General features: G+C 32.5%; 2 protein-coding genes across 3 annotated transcripts; one reads left to right on the plus strand and one right to left on the minus strand.

Annotated features, from left to right (window-relative positions):
- Nucleotides 1-274: 274 nt before the first annotated feature.
- LOC130647492 (wings apart-like protein homolog) lies at nt 275-18,019 on the minus strand. Its single transcript, XM_057453364.1, has 19 exons — nt 17,683-18,019; nt 12,538-13,868; nt 11,990-12,049; nt 11,734-11,898; nt 10,249-10,314; nt 9,274-9,456; nt 8,854-8,935; nt 7,666-7,744; nt 7,373-7,424; nt 7,085-7,196; nt 6,431-6,519; nt 5,699-5,775; nt 5,319-5,431; nt 3,788-3,903; nt 3,107-3,338; nt 2,779-2,964; nt 2,523-2,611; nt 1,795-1,890; nt 275-1,211 (listed from the first exon to the last, which is right to left on the minus strand). The coding sequence occupies exons 1-19, from the start codon at nt 17,699-17,701 to the stop codon at nt 1,080-1,082; spliced, it is 3,279 nt and encodes a 1,092-aa protein (XP_057309347.1). The 5' UTR covers nt 17,702-18,019; the 3' UTR covers nt 275-1,079.
- Nucleotides 18,020-18,146: 127 nt separating this feature from the next.
- Nucleotides 18,147-24,698, plus strand: LOC130647493 (protein phosphatase 1K, mitochondrial-like). Of its 2 annotated transcripts, XR_008982860.1 has the most exons (4): nt 18,147-18,285; nt 20,619-21,026; nt 22,820-24,074; nt 24,406-24,698. XR_008982860.1 is itself a non-coding variant. In XM_057453365.1 (3 exons), exons 2-3 carry the CDS (start codon nt 20,639-20,641, stop codon nt 23,392-23,394), a joined length of 963 nt encoding a protein of 320 aa, XP_057309348.1. In that variant the 5' UTR covers nt 18,147-18,285; nt 20,619-20,638; the 3' UTR covers nt 23,395-24,391. The 2 variants fall into 2 exon arrangements, 1 of the variants encoding a protein (XP_057309348.1); XM_057453365.1 differs by lacking the exon at nt 24,406-24,698 and having other exon boundaries at nt 22,820-24,391.
- The last annotated feature ends 1,997 nt before the right edge of the window (nt 24,699-26,695 follow it).

Below are 26,695 nucleotides of genomic sequence, written 5' to 3' on the forward strand. Positions count from 1 at the left end.
TAAAAAACACTTTTCTATCATAAGAAATATAGGTCACTTTTTTATAAGAACATAAAAAATCACGAATCGCGAAAGTTCATCTCGCCAAAACTTTACAATTTCAGCAAAAAACTCGCAAAATTTTGTTTCTCTCGCGAAAGTTTCTCCGAATAAAGTACCTTAAACTAACGGATTACAGAAAAAAAATATTTGCGAAGTTACAAGAACTTGGCAAATGGCTCCATAATTCACACACGAAACCATAAAATTTAGTGCAAAAAATAACCTACTTCAATCATATTGATACCAACGTGGCATAATGTTTTGACTAGAGTTTAAAAAAGACTAAACTACGTACAACAGAGACTTATTTCTTGCTACTGATCACCTTCATCCCCAGAACTTTTCATTCACACTTAAAAGCACTGGGGAGAGGATGATCACTAAATAAAAAGTTATATACAAATACTAATAAAATTATTAACAATTGACTTAAAATAACCTGGAAGATATTATACATCTACGATCTCCACCTTAGACGCTACATTGCATAAAATGTTTTATCGCAAAAAGGGTGTTTTTTTTCATTTTCTGCTCTGTTTGAGGTTATTTTTACAATATACCAAAATACAGAGAACAAAATTTTCAAATAGAAATAGGAAAAGATCACAAAACAGGATTGTAAAGCAAGCAAGACTTTCCAAAAGGTTGGAAAGAGGGTGATTTTTTTAAAAAGTCTTTCTAACACCCTGTACATAGAATAGAAATGCCCATCTAAAGTAACCACGAAATACGATTTTAAAAGTTTTATGTTGAACTATGTACGGACAAATAATCCGGAATTTCCAGACACTATTCGAAGTTTAAAAAAAATAATAATTTAAGAAATAAATTTTTACATTCAACCATCAGCTGAAAAAGTTCCAATTTTTGATTTGGCGGTATTGTTTCTATACTAATACACCATCGGTGATAATCTTTGACTGCCATATATCAGATTCGTTTGAAGTGTTACGGTTCCTACATCCTCTGACGTTTTCCTGGAATATCTTGTCCGGACGCAGGTTGTTAACTTTCCGGTGCATCGGATTTCTCGGACTCTAGACTTCTGGGTTATTGGCTACGGTTGCTTCTTTTTGATCGGTCACCTCAAATTGAGTTGGTCTGTGAATTTCTTTAAAAAAACCGATGATTCTTTCGATGACAATAAAACCAGATTCTGTAGTAGCCTCCTATAAAATTTATACCAAATGACTTAATAATGAAGATACTGATAAAGTGAACTTAATGGTCATTACAATCGGCAAGAAGACGAACTACACCAGCATCAAGAGTCTCTGAAGAGAAAAAAAAAGATTTTTCACTGATAAAAGTGTATTCAGGTATAGTGTTCGGCTTTCCTTCTTGCGACGGTCAAGAAAAAACCAATAGACAGACTAGATGTCACAACAAATATTGACTTGATGACAAAAAAATATTTAAAGCATACTCACAAGAAGGGAACAAAAAAATCGGACCCACTTAGAGAATGTTATAATTAATCTTCTTATAAATAGGGCTTTGACAAAAAAGCTGAAAATCTTCTACATGTCGAGTGTTTTGAAGTTAATTTTCCTTTAGGGCCAACTTGCAACATCGTTGTTAAATAATTGCTCCCCCCCCACCCACCACCTTTACCAATTAAAGATGACAAAATGATGCTTTCTCTTTCCGATATATCTGCCCTGATTGATTACTTGTGTATATTGACACGATTACAGCCAAAGTCAACATTCTAAAGGAACTTCGTGGTAAACATTTCAAACAAATACTTACAGTAATCTTCATGAAAGACAATATTTTTTCTAAACACTCAATCATTGGTTTAAAATCACCATCTGGAAGAAGACTGTGGACTGTTTCTTGGTTATCCTAAAAAAACAGAAACACGCAAATAAGTATTACCCAAAACAATACTTACATGAAAAGATACTAGATTACGGCTGTGAAAGCCATTTTTGGATAATAATCACGTTGACATAACGCAGCTCTTGTCATGCACGTAAATGTAACTTTTTACTTACAAGTAAATTAGTCGATAAACTGTGGAAGACTCCACGGGTCCACCGGTCCTCAAATTGTCGCCCGTTTTAGGAACGCTATTTCGTTCTTTTTTGGCACGACGTCACTCGGTGTGACAGACAGATTACGGTTATTATTATATTGTTTCTATGTCAAAGCGTAGTTTGAATTGAACTGGCAACCGCTAAAACAGTTGTTTCTTATAACGCTGTTTTTATACAATTGAGTTTTCATTTTTCTTCCAATAAAACGCATGATATATTATTCATCAATTTCAAAGAAAATGTTACTGCTTGTATTTCACTTTGAAACTGTGAAAGGCATTACTTTAAGCAAAACTTTACACCCAACCAAACTTAAGAAATAACAAAAACAAAACAAAACCTTCAAACGCTCTTGGTAACAAATCAACCTTGTACTTAAACCTCCAGTGAGAAATTCCATCATCATATTATAGTATAACAAGAAGATTTGTTCCTCACCTTGTTATGCTCAGCCAGTAAACCAATCAAAAGTGCAGCATAAGCAGCCACGTGACTGTCTTCCATGTGTTGATGTGCTTTCTGAAGAGCTGGAACAATAGAATGTTGCAAAAATTTTAACACAACTGCATTAACAAACTACAACACAACACACAGCACGGCACAACACACAAAACACAGAACACAACACACAGCACACAACATGCAACACAATCAATCAATAAATCAAACAAACAAACAAAATTTCACAACCTACTTTGTTTTATGTCCCGTTTTTCTTTTTGATTTAATCCAACCGTTTTTGAATCCTCGGACACGACTGATCCTTCTTCACCTTGTTCCTTTTGAGCCTCTTCACTCTCTTCCACGGTGTCATCAAATTTATCTCCACATGTAAGTGCGTACTCATCGTCATGGTAATGCATTGCAGAATTTTTTTCATCTGGGAAGGAGAGTTTAAAGAATGTTACATTAAGCAGAAGTAAGAACGAAAGGGCCTGGAAACAAATGTTTTATTTCTGACTTCACCAAACTTAACACTGCAATTAGCGTAAGGGTAAAAATTAAAAATCAGCATATAATACCTTCTTCTTTCTCTAGTTTGTCCAGCTCTTCCATTAGATCTCCTTCTTTACAAGCTTCGAAACGTACCAGGAAGAGTTGCATGAGAGCTTCAACTGGTGTCACTTTATCTTCTTCTATCTCAGAACTCTCACTGCTTGACTGACTCTCGTGACAAGCTGGTGAAAACGAAGTGCTCAGAACATGCACGTTTTCACGGTTGTATTCAACCAAGTTGATGAGTAAACCCAAACTCTAAGTAATAAGACTAGTATGATGGCTCATTTGTTCTTGGTTCTTGCCACCACATAAAAAAATCTTGATCAAAATACATTGGCTTCATATTTCACTCAAGAATAAAACGAATACTACTAGGTTTGAAACGTGATTGCTAAAACAACTCGTTCCTAAACCTGTGGGTCAAAAAACTGTTAGTTCGATAACCTGATTAGCCAAAAAGATTTTCGTTTACGCAGCAGCAAAAATGGAAATCACATTCAGGACATCAAAAGAAAATAAATAAATAAATAAGGATGATGCAATCAAATTGCAGTATTATCACTGCGTTTCGTTCTGAAGTGGGTGAGAAAAAGCAAGGTTCATCAAAAGGCACATCAAATTTGGATTCAAGAGAGTTCTCGTGGTTTTTGATTTGTTTTTTTATTGTCGAAATGAAAGGTAATGAAAGTTAACGATATACATACTACAACAATAAAATCAAACGTTTTCGAAGCTTCTAAGAACTGTGGTACATAAAGAGCACAGCGAAGAATGGATGTCAAAGATTTCTCTTGTTTGCATATCTTTACACCACCACTGTCTAAACAGAAAATAGTCTATATTACAATACCCGTATACGTCTGTCCGTTCGTCCGTCCGTTGTCTGTCACGCAAAATGGTAGCTTAGCTGCGCAGGTAGTGAGACGCACGCAATGCAGTATAAAAAGTACGGGCAAACCCGTGGATTTTTCCGCGGGCTAACGACTAGTATTCAATAATACTAATATGGAACCGCATTTGAATAGGTGGCTTTCATGAATTTCCATCAAAGCACATATTCTGAGGCTGTAATAAGAACACATATAGTTGCGAGGCTAGCAGCATATCATAAAGAACCTTCATACGTTCAGTTTTATAGTTTGAGTTTCAGAGGTGAAAAAACATTAATCTCCACCTGACCAATACAGTAAAAAAGACATATATTTCCCAGACAAAAAAAGAATGTATCATATGTTCGTATCATGTATTGATAAATAACAAGCGAAACTTCAATAGAAAAAGAAAAAAATTTAATAATCCAATTCTTAGAAAAGTTCGAAAATCTGCATTTTTTAACCGTTTTGTTTCATTTTGCCTACGAATCCGCCATTATTGGGCCGAGGAAAAATATTCTCAAAAAACTGTCTTCGTCACATTTGAGGGTCTATTGTTCTTTATCTTTGTGCAAGAAACAGAAAAAACTAAAAATTTAGGTCGAAAGTTAACACATTTCTTTAGAGTAGTTTCCCAAGAATTTTTTTATTTAATGTTCTGAGATTTTGCTTGCCAGATATTTTTTTCCATGACTTTTTATATGTGTTGAACCCAGTGATCTGCATTCAGAAAAGCTACTATAAAATAGCTAACATGTTAAAAAGTGAAACATGCTGGGGGATCTCCTGAGATAATTGCAAAACTACACCCAATTCGTAATATCCTAATACTATCTCTCAAACTTCTAACTATATTAATATTCAACCTCTCAAACTTGTAGCTATCTGGAACCTAATTTTTAATCTCTTTTTTCCAATCATCCAAGTACAAGTGTTTTGTTTACGCAGCAAAATCTTGTTGCTTACCATTTTTTGCTTGTGATGAGTGGTCAAACGGACAATATTAAAGATAAAATATAAGGCAGCTTTGAAATTTAAGCAAATATGACCTCAAAAAGGCAGTATCCCGGCACAAACATTAAAAAATGACAGCATGTTATAGCGGTGGACAAAACATGGCAGGTTATTAAGCTTCTGTTATGAAACTTATTTGTAAATGTGTTACATAATAAAAAAGAAAAGAGCAAAACTAACATAGTTAAAATTTCAAAGATATACTTATGTTATGAAAAACAGAAAGCTATGCTTGTAGATTCAAACTTGTCGATCCCTTAAATGTCGAAACTCAACTGTCAATAATATTGCATGTTATTTAGATAAAAATTTACATTAGGAAGTGCAATAAGAAGTAGTATGATCATACCATTTTCATGAGATAGGTTTGTTAAAAATCTGAGTATAGCAAACAGACAATCTTGTAGTTCCGCTGATAATTCTGTTGACAGGTCGAGTTTCATTGTAATAAAAGAAATTACCCTGCAAAGTAAAATAAATCAATCAATCAATTTTGCTGCTATGAAAAAAAACTTAAACCACGAAGATACTTTTCACAGCATTGGTATTATTGTGCAAACTCTTACGGTCAATCACTGGTAGACATTCAACTTGACCACAACCTTATTTCCAGTGACAATGTCAAATCAAAGTGTCTATATTAAAATACCCCTTGTCTGCTTGTGAACCAAAAACAGTATATTTCATGTGAGCTAACAACTAGTTAATATATAAAAACAAATACAAAACCTGACACATGATTCAATGACCAGACCATCTCTGTAAGAATCCAAATATTGCTGATTTTGTCGACACTTAAAAGTCATCTAAACGGTTATCGAGAAAACTTTATGAAGTGTGAACAGTCATAGGCAGTAGTTAAATCAGCAAAAAATCGTATTCATCACGACAGAGGCACTAAATATGCAGTTAACTTTGAAAAGAAAACTTTTTTACTGTGGATATCTTGTCATCAAAGTACTATAAAAACTACAGCAACTTGTTGATACTACGGGGCCAGTTGTTTCCCTATTTTGCAATTCCAGGTTATAAATGTAAATTGCATGTGTTTACCATGTTTTTCGTTTCTAGTGAAAATGGCAGAACCTTCAGAGAGTTGCATGTTCTTTCATGTATGCATAGGCTATTCTACTTACAGAGTTTTGAAGTGTGCTGCAGGTACTCACCATAACTTAGATCAGGAAAAAAGAAGTAGCACCTTTTCTTCTAGTGATCTGACCACTTTAGTGTTTTTTTGAAGAACAGTGGCCACAGCCTTGAGAGGGGTGAATAAACAAAAAAAAAGAGAGAGAGAGAGAAAGAGAGAATAAGCTGTATAAATGTACTTGGTATATCAACAAACCCTTGTAGTATAAATTTAGACTCAGTGATAGGAAACACATTATGGAAATCACCCTGTTTTTTTTTATTTTATTTACATAAAGTCGTTTAATTAGGCAAACTAGCAAAATGGTGACTTACATCACACAGCAACAACAAGCAACGTTCTGTTTGACAGAAACTTTTCACAAGATCATCCTTCTTCTGAATGGACTTACTGCAACTATATACTATAAGAAAAACAACAACAAATACATCTTTAATTTCTTTACAAAATCTGTTTATTAAGTTTATGCAGTTGTTCAAGCGATAGAAACTTGGTGTCTGGCTTTAAAATGCAAAACTAGGACCCTTTCAAAGTTTTTGTCACAAAGTCTTTGTCACAGTGTTCAATGTGTATGTAATGTTCTTACAAAATTTGTAAGCTAACCTTCCTAATTGAAACACAATCATCCAGTTAGTCTACATTCGTACAAAAAAACCAGGGTGGCTACAAAAATTATTTCCAAGAAAAAGAGGATTTTAAAGAAGATTTTGCACTGAATTCAGAAGCTTTTTTCTACAAAAATAAAAAATTTTGAAGAAAAATGGAAGATTTTAGAGGATTAAATTTTTTTGTTCTTGGGTTTTCTCAAGTCTATTAATTTATGATGTCAAGATCAAGATGTCAATAACAAATATGTTTAGGAAAGTATTACTTCCGGGATAAATGATTAAAAAACAATTGAAGTGAAGCTTTTAATGAGTGACGTATTGCAGGCATGGCTACCCTGAAGACATGCATAACATACATACTTGTATCAACTAAATGATCTAATCCTCCTAATGTTCGAATTTCTTCTTTAAACCATTCACCAATTCTTTGTGAAGTAAATGATAGTAACGTTTCTCGAGCTAAATATTCAGCCTATAATAATAGAATAGTGAGACTAAAAGTCTTAAGTGGTGTTCAACTTATTAAAATAATCTCAAAAATAATGCGTTCCGAATATTTACCTAACATGCTTAGAAACAACATTGATGTTAAAAAACTTTACAACACATCGCAAGCATGTGAGAGACGGTAGATCACAGATTACTTACATCTATACACTCTAAATCTATATTGGACATTTCTTGTTTTTCCAGGATGGTTCTAAAAAATAAATAAAAAAAAGCTCTTGACTAAGTCGAATTGTTTAAATCCATGGTAAGATGTTACAAGAATTCCTGTTTTAGAAAAACTTCATATAATTAATTTAGCTGCACTGGGATGGTATATTCAATACTTTGTTAACTAAGCAGGTAATAATAGCATGTGTAGAATGAGCATGTGTAGAATGAGCTACCTCAATAACGAAAGAAACAGATTAAAAGTATGTTGAGCATAACCTTACCTGACTTTTTTTAAAAGACGCTCATAGTCTTTCCCTTCAATAGCAATTTTCTTTCGGGATAATAGTTTTAACATGAATCCTGAAAGTAAAATAAATTTTAGGAAACATTTTTTTCAGCCATTACAATTTAATTCCTATCAACTTGGCATGAACTTTGGTTTTAGTTTTTTTCAATGCAATGAGGATAAGTATTATTATGCTACTAGAAATGATATTCCTATCAATTTTTAATGTTACTTAGTAAAGATAACCTATTCTGTCCTTGAAAAGCTCAACTTGGAGCTTCCATTGTGAAATCTACTTATAAAACATTGCCATGTCAAATAACACACAACTGAACCCTTAATAGGAGTGTCTGCGTGGATAAGTGAAATAGAACAAAATAAAGAAATATTAATCATTGTTGCTCAGACAGATTACTTTTTTTTTCTATGTTGCTAATTTTTGTTTTAGTTAGCTTATTTATTATGCAATTTACACATTTCAGGTTTCACGTACTCAGCCCTTTCCATATATAAAATACCATCCCAAGCTCTCACTAATCAGGCATACAAGCATCACAAAGTTTAATAATTCTATCAGTATCGTAATAACTTCACCTTTTGCCATAAATCAACATGGTCCAGCGCAAATGGAAATGAGAGTTTCTGTGTGATGAGATGTTACAGACAACAAGAGCAGCTGCTGGTTACTTACTTATTGTAAGCATACAATTGGCTACTCATGGTATTTGTGGAAACAGTATTGAACAGAGTACATTAAAAACGAAAATTTTCAGACAAAAAAACTTTCGGATTTTCTTTTGTCTAAAATTTTTCCGTCTGAAATTTGTGTTTGCCTTTATCTACAAAGTTGGATACACTCTATCTACAAAGTTGGATCCTGAAGACCCTTTTTTAGATCTTGATTGAATATATGACACTTTATATGCTTCTAGCATTTTTTTGTGTCATTTCCCATAATCATTACCCTTAAAATTTAGTTAAAATTCGTTCAAAAGACTTATCATACACTTTGACTTTATAAATCTTGTCTGAAAATTTTTCTTCTGAAATAAAAAATTGTGTCTGAAAGCTTTTCCACCAAAAATTTTAGTTCTTAGTCATTGTGTTTGTTAGATATAAACACTAAACAAAAAGTAAATGTTTGGTTACACAGTATTTGGTAAGAGTATATATTGGTTATTACCTACGATTTTTTTGTTGAAATTTATTTTTAATCTATCTTTCGCCAACACATACATAATTGTAGATGTGCACAAAGTTAAACCCTAAACAAAAAAATAAAACACAACTTGAATTACGTATTAAAGATTCCCTTTAACTTCCTGGTCATTTTACCCTACTAATGATTTTTAGAAGTGAATTCACCTTTTTAAAATCTATTATACTGAAATTCCCACCGGTTAATAAGGTATCTAGTTCAATGTCAGGCTTTATCAGTATGGGGTGACAAAACTATAGCTTAATTTTTTTTAAATAAATTAGTGAATAACATAAACGTTTTGTTTTATTTTTTAGTTAACCCTTTTCACACAGCCTGAAATTTGTGTTGACTTTTTCCTGTAGTCATGCTCTGCACAAATTCCAGCAAAAGTAAGGTGTATACCTCATCAGAAAGAGCATCTTGTAGAACATTAAAAATAGTGTCAATAGTTCCATGTGCTTTCATGTGCATTCTGAACGATGGTGAAAAACATTCCGAAGCTAATTCCAATGCACTTAGACATCTTGTTGACATGCTTTGTGATGGTTTTAAACCATCAAGGAGGAATTCCACATTATCTTTGAACTAAAAACAGAATATAAATTTTACTGAATTGCTGAATACAAATGAACAGAAATTTTTCAGACACTACATAAACAAAAGCGTTTTTATAAACAAAGAAAAAAACCTAAATTTCTCGAAAATTTTTACCAGAAAGTTGACGTTTTTTCAAAAACTTATTTCCTTTATTATTTGATTTTACAGTTTTTCATTGATCTTTTCACACATCCTGCACATAAAACATCCACTGACACCCGATAAAACAGTGCACAAGCCTATATTGTTAGCAAGTCTGGCATGTTCAAAAATACTACAAAATAATTATAAATTCCTATATTTGGGAGTGTGTTTATCATAAGGTGTTTTGTTATTAATTAGAGCGTGTATTACACACAAGATACTTATTCATAAGAAACCATCATAATGATGATAAAAAAAAATATGTCATCTGAGTAAAAAATTAAAAACACTTTTTAATGACACTGTATTGAAGAAATACTGACATCACAGAAGAAATTTCATGACTAAATCAAGTTTTTTAAGGGTCCTTATCCTACTGCATAAGGTATAACAAAAGTGTGCATTGAATAAAAACCTTACACTGAGATGTGGTGCAAAGATTTTACCTTTTGCAAATGTATAAAAACATAATTTCGTGAAGCTTGAGTCTATCATAAATAAGCTTGGCATTGTAAGGTAATTATAATTCCACTAATTACCCTTTCCTTACTGGGATATATTAATTTAATAGGAATTGAAAACGAAATAAAACAACAACACAACAACTACAGAATGTCATTGAAACTTGTGCAATACCTGCTGACTTTCTCCATGTTCGAGACATTCGTGAGCATGTTTTGTGTTCTTTACAACGGTAAACAGCTAAAAAAAGTTTAAGCATTTAGTTTAGGAAATTAATAGTTGACAATACACAAAAGAAAAATATAACAAACTGAAATCATTTGGTATATTATACATCTACTGAAATATTTCAATCCAAAATATTAAAAGAGTTTTCGAATTTAAGAATCGAATATATTTCAAACTATCATAACGTAACAGATGTAAACATTGATTTAAGTTCAGATTTTAGGTTCGGATTTATTATAACGACATCAGCACCCAGTCACACAGTCTGTAGTGTTAAAAACAGTAACAACGGAAAAATTAATTTTTACAGTTTATATAAAGTCTTCTCCATGGTACACACGTTTTGTGTTTTCGTTTCAGCGTTGATGTTCTTAACCTTTTCGGCAAATGCTATTCTTATTATTCTCAAATGTTCTTAGCATGACTATGGCCTGAAAATATGAAATGTCTTAATAAAATAAATGCTGCTTAAGTTACTATAGCTAGCTAATGGCAATTTCTACATGTAACGGCCCATTGCTTGGACAGAAAAAATTTCAGTTCGTTCGATATACATTAAAAAAAAGTAAACTTCTAATCAATTTTGTGCGTCATACAAATGTTCATATTTAAAACAAACTATCAAGCTTAGACGTATTCTTAGGATATTCTAAACTTCTGACCCATTTTTCAGAGTATATTCTTACAAAATAAGTGCTTTAAAAAAATATTTTCCGGCTCAAGACGTAAAAAAAAACTTAATATTTAAGGAAAAAAGGAGCTCTGATGACCCGTGGATGAATCCACTCAATCTCATTAAACCGATGTAAGGGATACCAAATTTTTCTATTTACGTCCAGATAGTTTTTAATTCTACTGTTAAGATGGGTGCAAATAAGATATTTAAAAATCTATTATTAATTTATAAATCTTTTTCCTTCTTCTCTGCATCAAAAATCATTATTATGGTCAATGGATTTTTTTCAGGGTGATCACTAATAAAATGAGAACAAAAGTAAGGATATAAGTAGAATTAAGAAGACAAATTGACATTTTTTAAGGATATTTTGCTGCAAACGAGAATAAAAAATAATGATAAATGAGGAGAAAACCAATTTTAATGTTTGATTGCTTTGTTGTTGTAGTTGTTGAAGCAGCAGATCCTGTCTGCTCATGTGGTACAGTTTCCTTTCAGGTGAGGGTGAGGGTAAGGATAGAATCCTTTTTAGGAAATGCTCAATGTGTTTTGTACTAGCTGCATAGACATCCAGTGCTTGAACACCCATCAAAAAATTTTTAAGTATATTTAAGTACTTTTAAGGAGATCTTTTTTTCTAAGGTTATTCAAGGAATTTACGAAGAAGTAGTCGCCCTGTTGTTTAAAACAGATGTAAAAATGTTGAAAGGGCCAGGTGGAACATGGAAAAGGGAAAATTTAATGTGTGAGCAAACCTCTTTCTCATTCTTTTTCACGCGAACAGCAGTATCTGCTCTACTAAAACCAAACAAAGCACTCCTGTATAACGGAGGAGGGCTTTTAATATGTTTTCTTTCTTCCTCTGTTTCTTTGTCTCCATCCACTTCCTCTTCATCAGATAAATCTAGGTTGCTTGTTGGCTGAAGGTAATTGTATGTATGCAAATCAGTGAACAATACAGAGACAATGTATAAATAACAACAAGTAAAAACAATATTAAAATATTGTTACCAAGGCTGAAAATCTTCTGTTTCTCATCATAGATCTTGGCTTTAAATTCTTGAATGGACTCTAAAATTGAAAATAAGAGCATCTGATTATTTTTCTTATACTTAAAGCCATTGTAAAGTGAAATTGATGCGAAATGGGAACTAATCTCACGCCACATTCTCCTCACATTCGAAGTGTTAAATGTTGTAGGAAGTTCATCAATATATAGGACACCTAAAACAATCGGTCTACTTTTTGCTGCTCCCAAAATCTTCCTGAAAAAGCCTAAAGAGTCATTTTTGCTTTTGTCAATATCTTCCTTTGCATGGATAATCTGGGCCAACTTGGGATCAACTTTTTTCATTTTTTTTCTAAACATAGCCAACAACCTGTTTTGGAACTTACAGGTTGAGACTGTCTTTAGAAAACCAGATAAACCTAAGCATATTATTAAAATCTATTTGAAAAATATTAATCATAATTCCTAATTCTAGTATCAATAATATTATAGAAACCTTGATATAATGTCAGAGGATCCTCCTATACATGTAACAAAAATCTGCATGTACCTTGACTTTCTTTTCTAAGTCAACTGATTGAGAACTGGACTGTGATTCTTGTTCATTTTCAAGTGGCGGTTGATCTTTGTCATTGTTTTTAGTAACTTGTCCTGCACCTGTTGCTGGTTTATTAGCGTATGCAACATCTTCTCCTAAACTATTCTCTGATCCTTCGGAAATCAATCTTATTCTCTTTGACTCACGATATATACTGCCATCTTTGGCGTCCTTTTTTAATTTATCTTGTTTATCATAATATGTAAACAATGATTGAGGTTTTATCTTAGTGTGTGATTCTTCTACATTCTGTCCATTTGTTAAAGGTTCGTCACTGTCTCCTTCCATTTCCCCCATATCTTCCTGTTCCTTATCAGATTCCATACTGCATTCTGCAATTTTGGGAGAGTCTTCCTCACCTTTAGAATTATTTAATTCATCTACAACTTCTTTTCCAGGTTCAATACTATCTTCCACAGTGTCTTGGGAGGCTTTTTTATTTTCCAGAGAGTCGTTGTTAACAATATCTTGTTGCAACCTTGTTAAATTATCACTGCAATCATTGTTGACAACATTAAAATCAATATTTGAATGTGCTTTTGTACTAACTGTAATAACAGCCGACTTTTTAACTTTTCGTCCTTTTTTCTTTTTAGGAGTTTTTTGCAAAACTATCATTTTAATATCAACATCATCAACGAATTGTATTGGTATTTCATCACAAACATCTTGTTTTTTATTTTGATGTTCTGTTTCCTCTTTTATCAAGCCCTTGCTATTCTTTGTATTTTTCCTGTGTGTTGCATTACCTTTTTTTAATTCTTCTTTGCCTCTGAAGATATCCTTTTTAACTGTCTTTGTTGATTTCTGTGCAGTTGCTCTTCCTTTCTTTTTAGGACTCCCTACAGTTGTAAGGTCTTTAAGATTTATTGTAATACTCTCTTTAGGCATTGCTTTGCCTGATAATTTTGAATTTGGACTCAATGGGGGTGATGACAATTTCGCTTTACTTTTCACAGGAGTTGTTTTTTTGATGCTCGCTATTTTTGTTGTTTTAACTTTAACTGGTGTCTTTTTTTTCATCAACTTTTCATTATCATCAAAACTATATGGATCACTATCATCAAACCCAAATGGATCATTCAATACATTGTCATTTTTTTTAACTGGACTGCTCTTAAAGGGGCTTGATGACACCTTTGCCCAAATGTTATTTTTCTTTGGCATCTTTTTTGGAGCATTATGATCAACTTCCACATCCCATGGTTCACTGTCATTTTTTCTCTTGCCTGACAACTTTCGTCCATATGTGTAAGTTTTTCGTTTTGATGACATTTTCTTTCCTATTAATAAAAAAAGCATATACGATACAATTATTAAAGCAGCATTTATTGTATTGTATTATTAAAAGAGTTTCACTGTACTATTCACCTGCAGTGAAACATTTTCACATGTTGCATGTAAACTTAAACATTTATAGTAGACATTTTAATATAAAATTTCTATTCGTACATGACTCGCACATGCAACAAATATTTCTTTCTATTTGTATATACATTAGCATTTTATTGTTGGAATATAGAATAATTTTAAAGTATTGTTAACCAATTTTTAAAGATTTTTTAGCTTTAGATTTGGCGTGTGTTTTGTAGTAAAAATCCAAAGAAAGAGAAAAAGATGTTATCACTACAGAAAGCTCAATCACAATCCTGTAAGAAATTACGTAATGGTAAAGCCCTTGTGTGAAAAACCTTGAACCTGAGTAGTATTGATCACATACCACATGTCTCGCCTGAGCCTAAAGACACATGTACAAGCTTGGGAGAAGTGTTTTGACATTTAAGAAAGACACGTAAAACAGTTTAAATAACTTGTAGAAATATATTACCTAATACAGTGATCACCCCACTATCTAATACACACAGTTGAGACTGATTAACTGATTATGTTGTGTATGTGTTGTGTAACATAGGTTATATACAATAATACTTATGGCTCAACAGTAATTTCTGTCAGCCAATGCTGAAATAAGTTATCACTTGAAGTTATTTTTCTTATCTGTAATTTCCTTTGGTTGCAAAGAAAAATCAATCTTATATCATTTCCGTCCTTTCTGTTTAGGATTTCGTGTTCATTAAAAAGGACTTTGAATTGCTTCTTTTATTTTACTTTATTATGCACGCAAAAAACAAAGACTTCCTTGAGCAAAAAATGATCACTGTCAAGCTTATCAATGAAAAAATAACACTAGAGCAATAAATCGCTCTCCCAAGGCTACAATAATTTAGACTGGGCAAGCAACCTGAATAAATAGAATAAGTTTATAAACATGTATTTTATTACACAAGCTTTTTTTATATATTTTGGTTAATTTTTACTGCAAATAATAATAAAGATATATAACATTTATTTCCATGTGAGATGAATTGATATTGCTCAGCCAGACAAACTTTTTGTGGAATTTTAATAGGGCTGCACTGTATGCAGAAAAGTTAATTCTTGCAGAATAGTTTAAAGGGTTTATTCGCCAAGGTTTTTTTCTTGATTTTTTTTTACTCACAAATTTCTTTTCTTCAAATTAAATCATTAAAACCCTTGTGATCTTGATGATGATGAAAAATGGACTATTTAATGACACTTCAGCTTCACATAAAGTTAAATGAAACGTGTTAGAAATGTGATTACCAGCTTAGAAAAAAACTGCTACAAGTTTTAAAAGTTTCTTTTCATTATATACAAAAGAAACCAAACTTTGTGGTTACTTCAGTCACAATATATTGCCCAATATATTGCCTAAAATGTGGTTACCCTCCATGAAAATATTTGTTACAATAAGAATATAAAAATGCCAAAAGCAAAAAAAACATTGCAGAAAAAAACAGCGAGGGAAACCCAGGCAATGTTTTGTCGTTGGAAGAAGAAGTTGGAAAAAACATGAGAGATGCAGGGTAAGAAGTTTTGATTTGTTCAATAAACAAGCTTCTATTTTGTTTACATTCTTTCAAATAATTCAATTTTTATTTTATCTTGTAGATACGATGGCAGCCTGTTCATTTCTGCACTAAAAGATGCCGTAAATATTAGAAAGAAAAGATCGAAAACACCAAGAAAAATTCGATTTTCTTTTTGTTGTTTATTTCCATTGTTTATTTTTCCTTTTTTCTTTTTTGAATGGAATTCTACGATAATTTGACGATTTCGAAGACATTTTCACGATAACAAAAAGAAACTTATAATAAAAAAAAAAAAATGATAAAATGCTATATTATATAATTTAACTTTTTTCCAGTACTTTTTGTCTCGCTTATATCTCACACCTTATGCATAAATATTGCGTAAACAGAAAGTTCTCAATGCTGAAGGTCAGATTTTTTTAGTAAACGTGAGTCATAACTTACTTCATGCATAGAAATATTTGATCGCCAGAACAAAGACATACGGAGTGGAACATTTTGTAACGCTAAATCCTTCAATTTTGAGGAAACATTTTGGAATAAAAATTAGTTCATTGGAAAGAGCAGTTTTAATAATAAAATGTTCCCTAAAAAAATGTAAAAAAAAGTAATTATTTACCATACCGCTACCTTAATATATGTATATAAAAATTAGTTTTAACAAGAAGATGACACAAACAGTGTTAAAGTAAAGCTAAGCAATAGCCACCAATTTGCCTGTTTCCATGAATTTGGATGCAGAATTCAAATATGTTGGTCATTTTTGTTGAAAAGATTCGAGAATTAAATTAGAAAACACAGAGAAACGGTGACTCACAGAGAAACGATGAGTTCAGTGTTTTATAAAAAAAATCAAAATTTTGCCTGAAAAGGCCTGCAACGATTTTAAAAATTCAAGAAAAATCATACTTTCTAGTTGTAGTAAAACATCAATAACTATGACAGTTCATCATTCCTTTGTCTATCAGAACAAGAAATGCATTGGCTGAACGTGCCTTTCCTAGCAACAGGAGTTTTCACAAAACAACAGAAAATTAAGTCTTTTACCCAAAAGTCCTGTACATAACTTTGATGGAAAACAAAATGGCAGATATATACTGTGATGGTATCACAAGCAAACTTTGTTAAGGAAGTTTGTTGATGCAGAGTTTTCAAATAGGCTTCATTTAATTCAATTTGATCGATAATTATATAGTTAATAAAGTCACACAATTCTGTATAATATTTCCAAGGATGTCTTTTTGCAGTGGAGTCATCAAAATTAAGAGCTAATTTATTTTTCGGAAATAATTTTGGTGAGTTCAGGAATAATGGAGGCAACTTCGGAAGTTATTTAATGAGAAGCATGAATTTTATTCAAAAAAGTCACCTGGCTTTGTCCTCACATATACAGGTGTTTTCAGCCAGTTAACCCTTTGTGATTTTATGGTTATCTCTTTTTAAAAGTTCTCAAGATGTGCCTACCTACTGCCTTGTTATATACTCATATCCCTAATCTTGTTCATCTTTGTTGGAACTAAACATTTTCACATGTATAGTTTATATTAAGAGGGAAAGAAAAAAAGAAAGCCATATTTATATTTTTACATTGATGTTAACATATTTATGTTTTTAACATAACAAACATACAGTTTATCAGATTATAGTTATATTTATTTGATACGTATGCATAGGTAACTTTATAAACACTTGGTGTATATTTCTTAGCTTGTGTGAAATATATGCTTTGTCCTTGTCATCTCAGATCTGAGTTAACATGCTTAAAATTTTATGAATATATTCAACAAAAATAACCAATATAATTAAATTTAGCATCAAAATTTAGGGAAACATACAAATTTTCAAAATTTATATGCACTGCCTCTACACAACATTGAAGAAGTAAGTGTCAAAGCGAAAACAAGATATTTCAATAAGTTAAAAATTATTAATTTGGGCACTTGTCCTACCAATTGCCAGCAGATGAGTGGATCAACGATCATTCGAAGTGGCCAAACTTTGAGTATCTGAGGTTTATGATTACTTGGTAAAAAACCCTGGCATTTTTGCAAGAGTCGAAAGAGTTTAGAAGCCCACAATCAATTTTTTAGTGGATGGGTTAGAACTGTGTTTTTCTTTAAGAAAGACAAAACTTGGCCGTATATTGTACTGAAGGCAGAAGTTATATGCCTTCTCAAAGAGTAAATCAGGAACCTCCACGTACCCTGGATAATTTTGGACATAAAAAATGTTAATGTTCTTTCTGCCCACTGCACATGTATGGATGGCTTGGTGAGTCATGTAGTCACATAGGGGCTTTGTTATTTAAAATTGAGGCTGCTGTTCGTAACTTCGCAACTATTACATAAAAATTCATTTCCTTGAAAGCTTTTTGTTTCCTTTTTTAAAATTTGATGATGTTAATCTGGATCAAAGAATATAGCTGCTACACCTTCTATTCCACCAAGAAAAGAAAAGGATTGAAGGTCAAATTGTAGTCAGTCTTATGACCATTATGATCAAATTTGATTTGATGAAATCAAAAGCACATCATCAATACGTCCCGTTAACTTTCCGCTACCCCCCTGAGGGGCAAGAAACTTTTTGTTTTTTGTTTACACAAAAACACTTAACCCGGAAAATTAAATATCAAAGCTGGATTATGCTTGTTTTGCAAACAAAGTATACATATGATATACGCACTCACATTCTTCTTCTTATCCACAAGCAGTTGCAGTTTCTCAGATTAACTAAAGAAATTTGGCTCCATAATTAGCTAGCTAGCTATAGCTTATTTACTTTGTTATTTATTTTGTGTTTTGAACTGGTAATAAACTTTATTTCATTCATACCAAATAAGATATATATTTTTTCCATAACCAATTCTTCTCCCAAGAAAAAAGAAAACAAAAAAAATTGAGAAAATTGTTTTGGGTAATTCAAGATGCATGATATTGCCCTGGGAATATTCATTCACACTTTGAAAAACTTGTTTAAAATTGAAGGGTGTGGTTTCTTGCCCTAGGTGAGAATAAAGATACTCTAACAACACATTGCCCAATCACCTTTTCACAGTTTATGTTGTTTATTCATTTTCTGTATTAAAAAAAGGAAGTAAACAGAGTGAAGTTACCATAATGCTTCAAATAAAACGCCCCCTTCTATTAAACCCCCTCTCAAATAGACGCCCCTTTTTTCAGTAATTTTTTAAATAAACGCCCCCTCAAGTAGAAACCCCCCTGGAATAGACGCCCCCTCGAATAGATGGTGCTATTATAATACAGAAATTTCATAAATACAACTAATTACCATCTCTCATATTTGATACATCTGAAAAACAGGGAAGATAAACTTTGCCAGTACAACAAGTCTTTACCAGTTGTTTTTGCTTTTATTTTATTCCCTGAATCTTGCTTGATAAAATGATAGCATAAACTTGGAATCTCAATAAGTATCCTTAAAAACTGCAAAAGAGACGAAGTGTAAAAAATTTAGTAAACGCCCCACACTTTTAAACACCTCCCAAAATTGCCAAAAAATTAATAAACACCCCAGGCATTTATTCAAAGCATTACAGTAATAAGGCTTTGACCATAGGCATTATGAATGTATTTTCTGAAGAAATAGAATAGTCTCATGGCATGAAACTTGTATGTTGTTGGCAGTAACCCTATGTAAAACATATGTGTAGGAATTGTAACTTTTTTTTCAAAAATTTTCACAATAAAATTATTTCACTTTTCCTCATAGTCAGAGCATTCTTATTTATTTAATCAATGGTTAAGTGAAACTATGAACTCTTGTATTGTATGAGGAACTTAATGCATTTGAGTAAGCAAGGGTAGAACAAGAAATACACCCACACTGAAATTAGCCTCAAATTTAGTTGCTTCTTTAACATCTGAGTAACATTAAATAGCAGAATATTAATTCTTTTTCTGTATATATTTGGTAGAGGGACTAGCTGTGTGGATCTAGACAGATTGGGTAGTGTAGGAAAAACATCGGGCATTTATGTCGCCGTAGCTTAGTGGTAATGACTCTCGTACTTTGTGCAGGAGACCTTGATTCAATTCCCTTAGCGGCAATTTGTTATGGGCAAGCATAATGTTATCATAGTCTTGGGTTAACCCAAGCTGTGTGAGGGAAATTGGGGAAATGGCACAATGAGTGGGCCTATGGATGTTGCAGGGAGTTGTCTGGTAGAGCTTGAACCCTAAGTTGTCTGTAGCTCAAAATGAGCATTAAATACACTAGGACTTTAGCTAATTTGATGCCACCGAATTCAAAATTTTAGATTTAAAAATTTTTTTAACAGTGGAAATAGTGCTAACCAGTAAAAAGATCCATTTAATACAGTTATCAGAATCTATTTTTACAACATCACCAATTACCAGCCCATACTGTTTAGCCAGTGTTTCTTTTGTGTAGAGCTTATAACACATAGGATTGTGTTTTTCACCAAACAGTTGAGGAGATATGTTATGGTTTTATGTTTTTTTGAACATCGTCAATCTTTTGGTCCTTAAATGGGTAGTTTAACTTGACCTTTGAAGAATTAACCCAATTTTAATATTAGTTACTTAGGAATTAGCTTCAGTTATTTCCACCCATTTTCCAGTTTTATTGTTATTATATTTTATTACTTTATTTACCCAGGATAGCCTCTTCAGTCAATCATTGGGGGTTCTGCGGAGCAGATCTTAGTGCATTTAAATTTTAAGCACCCATTTGGGCTATGGAATTAGTGCAAGCACAACAACTGCTCAACTATAGAGACCCCCCCCTAAGATATCAATCCTATTCTCATGCTGAATGTTGAGCAGAAAGTATGGATTCACACTTTTATAGTTTCTGGCATGACGGCCTCAGCTTTGAACCCAAGCCTTTTCACATTGGAGGCTAACGCTCTACAACAAGGCCAGCAGTCAGTTAAGAGTGCAGTGGAATGGCTTTACTAATCTTTATTATCACACTGGCTAATGCATTTTTACTTTTTCAGTGACTCCAAAGAAAACGAGCAGATGTGGATCTGCTTGTTTTCTTTGGATTAATTTTACTTTATTATTATAATTATACTATTATTATTATACTTTATATTATTTTTTTGCTTTATGGCAGGGCGGTACTGCATTCTCTTTTCGTTTTCATTGATTTTAGTTACTGTTGCTGTACAAGCGATGAGAAATATCAATCAGATTCTCAAATGTAATAAATATTTTATTCGAAGAAAATGTACAGACATTCCTTCTGTGTTTGTAAACATTGGTGGGAGCAGTTTGACGGGAAGGACACACATTCAAGAGAATGAGGATAGATATACCATACAAAGATTTCAACGCAACATAAAGTATTTTAATGTATTAGATGGACATAATGGTTCGTTTGTATCTGACTTTGTAAACAGAACATTGCCAGAGATTGTGAAAGAAAAGATTTTAAGAAATAGTCACTGTTTATATGATGGTGTGTTTGAAGTGGTTGAACAATGTTTATTGGAATCTTTTAGTGAATGTCAAGATATTCTAAAAGAATTTATTGAAAGCGCTGAAAACCTGAAGAGAAAAGGTGGGTTAGACACTCATTGTTATTATTACATTTAGAATATCCTTAAGTGGTTTTAATTCAGGTTTACCTTGATTTTTTTGCTTTTTGCATGGGCCTTTTAGAATTAAAAAGATTGTTTTTGCACTACTTCCTTCTTGTACAGACAGACAAATAGAATCATTGTATTTAAAAGCGTTTTGTTCAGTTTTTTCTGTATTTATCACAGATACATGTGTGCACCATTTAAATATCATGCCCCCCATAAATTAAACAATTTTTAAGCATTTCTTTACTGTTTCGGCTTTTGCAATGTAATTTGGCATTTGCGTTGGACAGTTTTTTGCCAACATGAAAAGTTTTGAATTAAAGAGACAATTTGTAATGCATTAACTGTTCTCAGATACCATAAATCAAAAATTCATTTAGCTCTATTTAAATGCCTGGTTTCTCAGTAGAAGCACAAGTATACTAGTGAAAGTTTGATTTAATGTAATGTGTACATGACACCAGTCAACTTTTGTATTTGAAATGGTTTGGGTATTTCAAACAGTGTAAATAATTGATACCATAGAAGGGATACTAATAACATGATAGTCACATATATATAATTTATTTTTTCCGATTTGACGTCATGTCATGGAAAATAAAGTATTATTTTTTTAAACATAACATTGCAATTTTTACTCTGCTGCTTAGAGAAAAAATTTTTTCAGTTTTCTTTGTTTATTTATATATAATTTTTATATACAATTTTACAATTATATACGAAGGTGAGGTCATGCATTTGTGTGTTTACATTCTCAAATTGAAATTTATGCCCATGTCATATTTGACATTGATATAAATTTCCTTCATTACTGCAAGCAATTAGCATTTTATGAAGCATCTAATTGATATGTAACTGTTCTTATCAGCAAAGTTAATTTTGTGAACCCTTATAACAAATTAGTGTTAAGTAAGACAACAAGTTTGTTGACCTTATCTGAATTCTATGTTTTTAACTTTTGCATGATCCATCAAATTATTATTTATTTCACTCCTGAATTTAATCTTGAATATAAACGTATAATTTAAAGTAAAAAAGAACTGCTAACACAAAAATCATGCTAAAAAACATAAAGGAAACTGTTTGAAAAAGGGTCTGCATTGATATAGGCTTTTAAAAAACTGAATTGGACTAATGCTAGGTGAATTATTGAAAAAATGGAGATCTTTTTGTGAGAAAAAAGGCTCTTATGATTGAAAGATAACGAACACAGATTGTGTGCCAAAAGAAGTTATCTACTATCCTGTTCATAATTATTTTTTGCAATAAACGTTTTTTGGCAATAGGCTGCAACAGTTCTACTTAAGCAGATGTGTAGGCCAGGGGAAGTGTGTGTCTGATATAACTAGTAGCTTTGTGATAGAGCGTTTGCTTCTTGAGCGGGAGGACTTGAGTTCAAACCTTGGCCAAATCATTGCTAGAGACTAAAAAAGTGTGAATCTATTCTTTCTGCCTAGCCTTCAGCATAAGAATAGGATTGATATCTTAAGCAGCTCTCTGGTTGAGTAATTTCTGTGATTGAATGCTTTCATAACTCAAATGGGAGCTTTAAGTGCATTAGGACCCCAATTGCAGGACCCTTTATAGCAGCACCAATAGGAACTGAAGAGGCTATCCTAGGTAAACAATTTTAATAGTAATATTAACAATAAGGGTGTAAATGATTGCTTGTTGGTACGATCTTTCAAATTAAACCTTAATTTAAAATATTTTTAAACAGATTGTTGCATTTATCATGTGAATAAAATAACACGTTTCTAATACTTAGATATGGTTGGATCAACTGCTGTCGTTGGTTTACTTATCGATAACAACTACCTGACCATTGCTAATGTTGGTGACAGTAAAGCCATACTATGTAGAAGTGGTCGACCTATCGAACTGTCAGTGGAACATATCCCAGAAAATCAACAAGAAGCTGAACGTGTTATAGCTGCTGGCGGATGGATCGATTGGGATAGCAAATTCAAACCGTTAATTGGAGGACGATTATCAATGACTAGATCATTTGGAAATTTACTTTTAAAATCAACAGGTGTTATAAGTAGACCTTCTATACACCATCAAATGATAGACGATTTTTTAGACTCTTTTGTGGTGCTTTGTTCAGATGGCATCACGCATTCAATGACAGATGAGGAGATTGTTTACATAGTAAGTCAACATGATGAACCAAACTATGCTGCAGAGGACTTAACGACGACGTCACAACAATATGGATCTGACGACGACGCGACGGCTGTTGTCGTGCCGTTAGGAGGATGGAGATCGATGGAGATTAAAACTAGTCGCATTGATTATAGCATGTTTCGAACTGTTGTTGGGTGCAGGTCGGGCGGTTGATGTTGATATGTTTTAGTAGACGGTAGGTGAATTAGTTAGATGGAGACAAATGTTATTTGTAGGGAAAGTTTTTTAGACGAAACTATTAATTAGAAGATAGGATATTTTTAGGTAATATTCTCATACTCTGTAATTCGGATTCTCACTAAAAGAATTTGTTTAAGAATTTCCAGTCCTTTTACAGTCTAGATCAACTGCCTGTATCTAGCTCACCGTTTTTTGTTAGATTCGACGAAATTAATGAGCTTAATAAAAAAATTCTGCTTCGTTTAAATCCTTGCTTTCTCTTGATTTGTTTTTGATGCTGAAATAAATAAAAAAGTCTTTTTACCAACCTATCGTCTTTCACCTGTGATTTACTACAGAAGCAGAAGCGAAAAGCACTTTTTAATGCAATGTTGTTTTTTTCATATGAATCATTTGTAGCTTGTTTCTTTCATCGATTTTAAAAATGGAGATAAGGAACCCGAGGGACTGTACTTAATCTTTTTTGGGCAAAAAACCACCAGAAAAAGATGGGAAATCAAATTCTATTAAACATTTTAAATATCCCCTCATACTTTTTAAATAATAACTCCATCTCGTCAGTTGGTTTTTAGACAGTTACGGAAAGATTGTTTTGCTAATTCTAGAATGTGGAATCTTCCTAGAAAAGAATTTATTATGAAAACAAACATTAGGTAATTGCTTTATTGTTAAGCTATATATTGTGTATGTATATATCTGGCTATAGGTGACACGTGTATGGCTACGCAGGGAAAATGTACTTTTCTAAACTCAGACGCGTATTTCAATTTTCACACTAGAAAAATTAGTGGTCGGGTCTGGTCGAATCCTGATTTAATACCAGGCCATATTAGCGTTATTTTTTAGCTTTCTATGGTAATTTATGCTTTTCAAATCAGTCCTATTTATGTCATGTGACAAACTTTCTGCTGTAATCACCAATTCAATAAGCTGGATATATATGGAATACAATCTCTATATTTTGTCTGTCTGTTCATTTTTTAGAAAGCAGGAGTTATTAAATCGAAAACCGCATTATAATCGCACCAATAATTATAGTGTTTTACCCCCGTCCAAGGAAATTTCATAACTTCGTGTTAACAGGCGAGAAGGGTGAATAAATAGCAAGGTGGAAAATGTTTACGACGGGTGATCCACCCGGACTATTATTTTAAAATTTAAGATTCTTAATGTTTTTGTTATATTTTTTAGCAGTGTAAATATATTTATATTGTATTAAATGTCATGCAGCATACAATGTATATCATTTTGTCTGTTCATTTATTATTATTTTTTCATTTTTTCTCTTTCTGTAGCTTCTTTAACCTTGTAAGTAAAGGTCGGTTTCCATTGACATGGAAATGAGAATAAAGCTTAAGACACACTGGTGTCCACTCTGTCAGGAAAGTCGGAAATTGTCAGGAATTTCCTAAAATGTTGTCAACATATCAGGAGTCTTAGCTTTCTTTAATGTGTCTGGAAAGCATCAGGGATTTCAGGTTTAAATGATCAATCAGAATCAAAATATTGGCAAGGATTATATTTCAAACCTGTAAGTCGAAACAGTTGTAAAACAGAAGGAGCTATAAGTGATTATAAGTGATGCAGTTGCACCCACCGTGACAGAAGAAAATGTTCAAAAATTCACCCACAATGCCAAAACTTAACTTTCTCACCTCGTTTTACGTACTTGTTCATTCGGAGCTCTTGTTTTGTTGTGATAATTTTGATAATAATATAAATGACAATGTTCGAGAAATACCCCACCTGGAATACTTTTGTATCCCAGGTGGGGCAGTAACCCATTACACCTGAACTTTAAGTAGCTGCTTTTTTGTCATTTTAAAATAGAAATCTTTCAAGCAGGTGGTATTTTCAAAAGCTCTACATTTTTCCAACTTCTTGTTATAACAGTGATTTTCTATATTGAGTTCTACAAAATTCGTACAATATACATAGTTCAAATACTTTGCTCCTCTTCCTACAAACATCTATTTACACCTGAAGGCGTTAATATATAAACTTTCTGTTTAATTTGCGCCTCAATAGGTTGATAGATTATGTAAGAAGGCCAATTAAATTTCAAATCAATTCGAGGTGAAATTTCTAGTTAAACGACATTTTTGCGGTCGAAGGGACCCCAAAACAGTACGAGTTAGCGAATGGCCCGGCTTAAGCAGATGATTTTATCCGAAGTTATTTAAAAAAATTCAAGGGTATTGAAAAGCAACATAACTTATCCACAGTACGAGTTAGCTAGGGTTTACAGTATTTTCGAGCGAATAACGACTGAATAATTGATCTTCCAAAACTGCAGTGTTAACAAAAGATGCTGACAAAAATTATTCTCGCGAGACAAATTTTCGCCAGGTCAAAAACTCGCCAAATATTTTGGTTTTATTCTCGCAAATGCAGCATTTCACAAAAATTTTGCGGGATTAATTTTCGCCAATTAGAAATTTCGGTATTTTTTGTGGGATAAATTTTCGCGAACGTGAGAATTTTCGTAAATATTAACTCTTTTTTGAAGAAATGATTTTCTTTGAAAATAAAAATCTAAAGTATTATACAAGAGTATACAAGATTAACTAGCTTTACTCATCATCAACAAAGTTTTGAAAAACGTCAAATGCTTTCTCTTTCATCACCATCTCTTTGCCAAATTTCTTCTTCATCGTGTTCCTCATCGTCCAAGTTGTGGCCAATACATGCGTTCTCTTGATCCATGTGACAATGAGCAGAAAGATTTAGTGATAGTTTCCGCATTACCTTCAACCATTGGATCTATATCCTGAAAGGGATCTAAAGATGGGAGCTTGGACAAACCCATTTTAATCGCGTCTGTGATTTCAGAAGCCCTCCATTCACTAAAAATTATTTTTCTACTCTCTAGCGAGGTCAATTCGCTATACAGGTTTACCAACCACTCAGAATGTAAAGGTTTCTTTTTTCAACATTTTATTAAAAAAAAATTACGAGATTTATTTTCGCGAATGGGCAAAATGATAAAGATTTATGGGATTTATTTTCGCGAATGCCAAAAATTGGTCGTTTTTGGGGATTTATTTTCGCGAATTTGGGGCAAATTCGCGAAAATTTGTCTGGCGAAAATTTCTCCAAAGTAGTTTTATTTTCCCTTGGCTACTACTAACTAATCATTTAGGCACTAGTGGAGAAGTTGTACTTCATTGCAAATTATTTTTTTATTTTTTTAAATTTTTAATTGTTTTTGCGCGTGTTCAGTAGCCAAGTTAAAATACAATTTCTCATAAAGTGGCTGTAAATATTTTTAAAT

Source organism: Hydractinia symbiolongicarpus, chromosome 6 (assembly GCF_029227915.1).
Source record: "Hydractinia symbiolongicarpus strain clone_291-10 chromosome 6, HSymV2.1, whole genome shotgun sequence".
Taxonomy (NCBI): domain Eukaryota; kingdom Metazoa; phylum Cnidaria; class Hydrozoa; order Anthoathecata; family Hydractiniidae; genus Hydractinia; species Hydractinia symbiolongicarpus.

Excerpts from the sequence above, each read along its gene's own strand:
- LOC130647492 (XM_057453364.1), bottom strand. Across the intron at positions 7,745-8,853 it reads TTTCAACAAAAAAATCGTAG|GATTCATGTTAAAACTATTA; the intron begins GTAATAACCAAT and ends TTTTACTTTCAG. Across the intron at positions 1,891-2,522 it reads TACTGGCTGAGCATAACAAG|GATAACCAAGAAACAGTCCA; the intron begins GTGAGGAACAAA and ends CTGTTTTTTTAG.
- LOC130647493 (XM_057453365.1), top strand. The coding sequence starts at position 20,639 with ATGAGAAATATCAATCAGATTCTCAAATGTAATAAATATTTTATTCGA. Across the intron at positions 21,027-22,819 it reads TGAAAACCTGAAGAGAAAAG|ATATGGTTGGATCAACTGCT; the intron begins GTGGGTTAGACA and ends TCTAATACTTAG.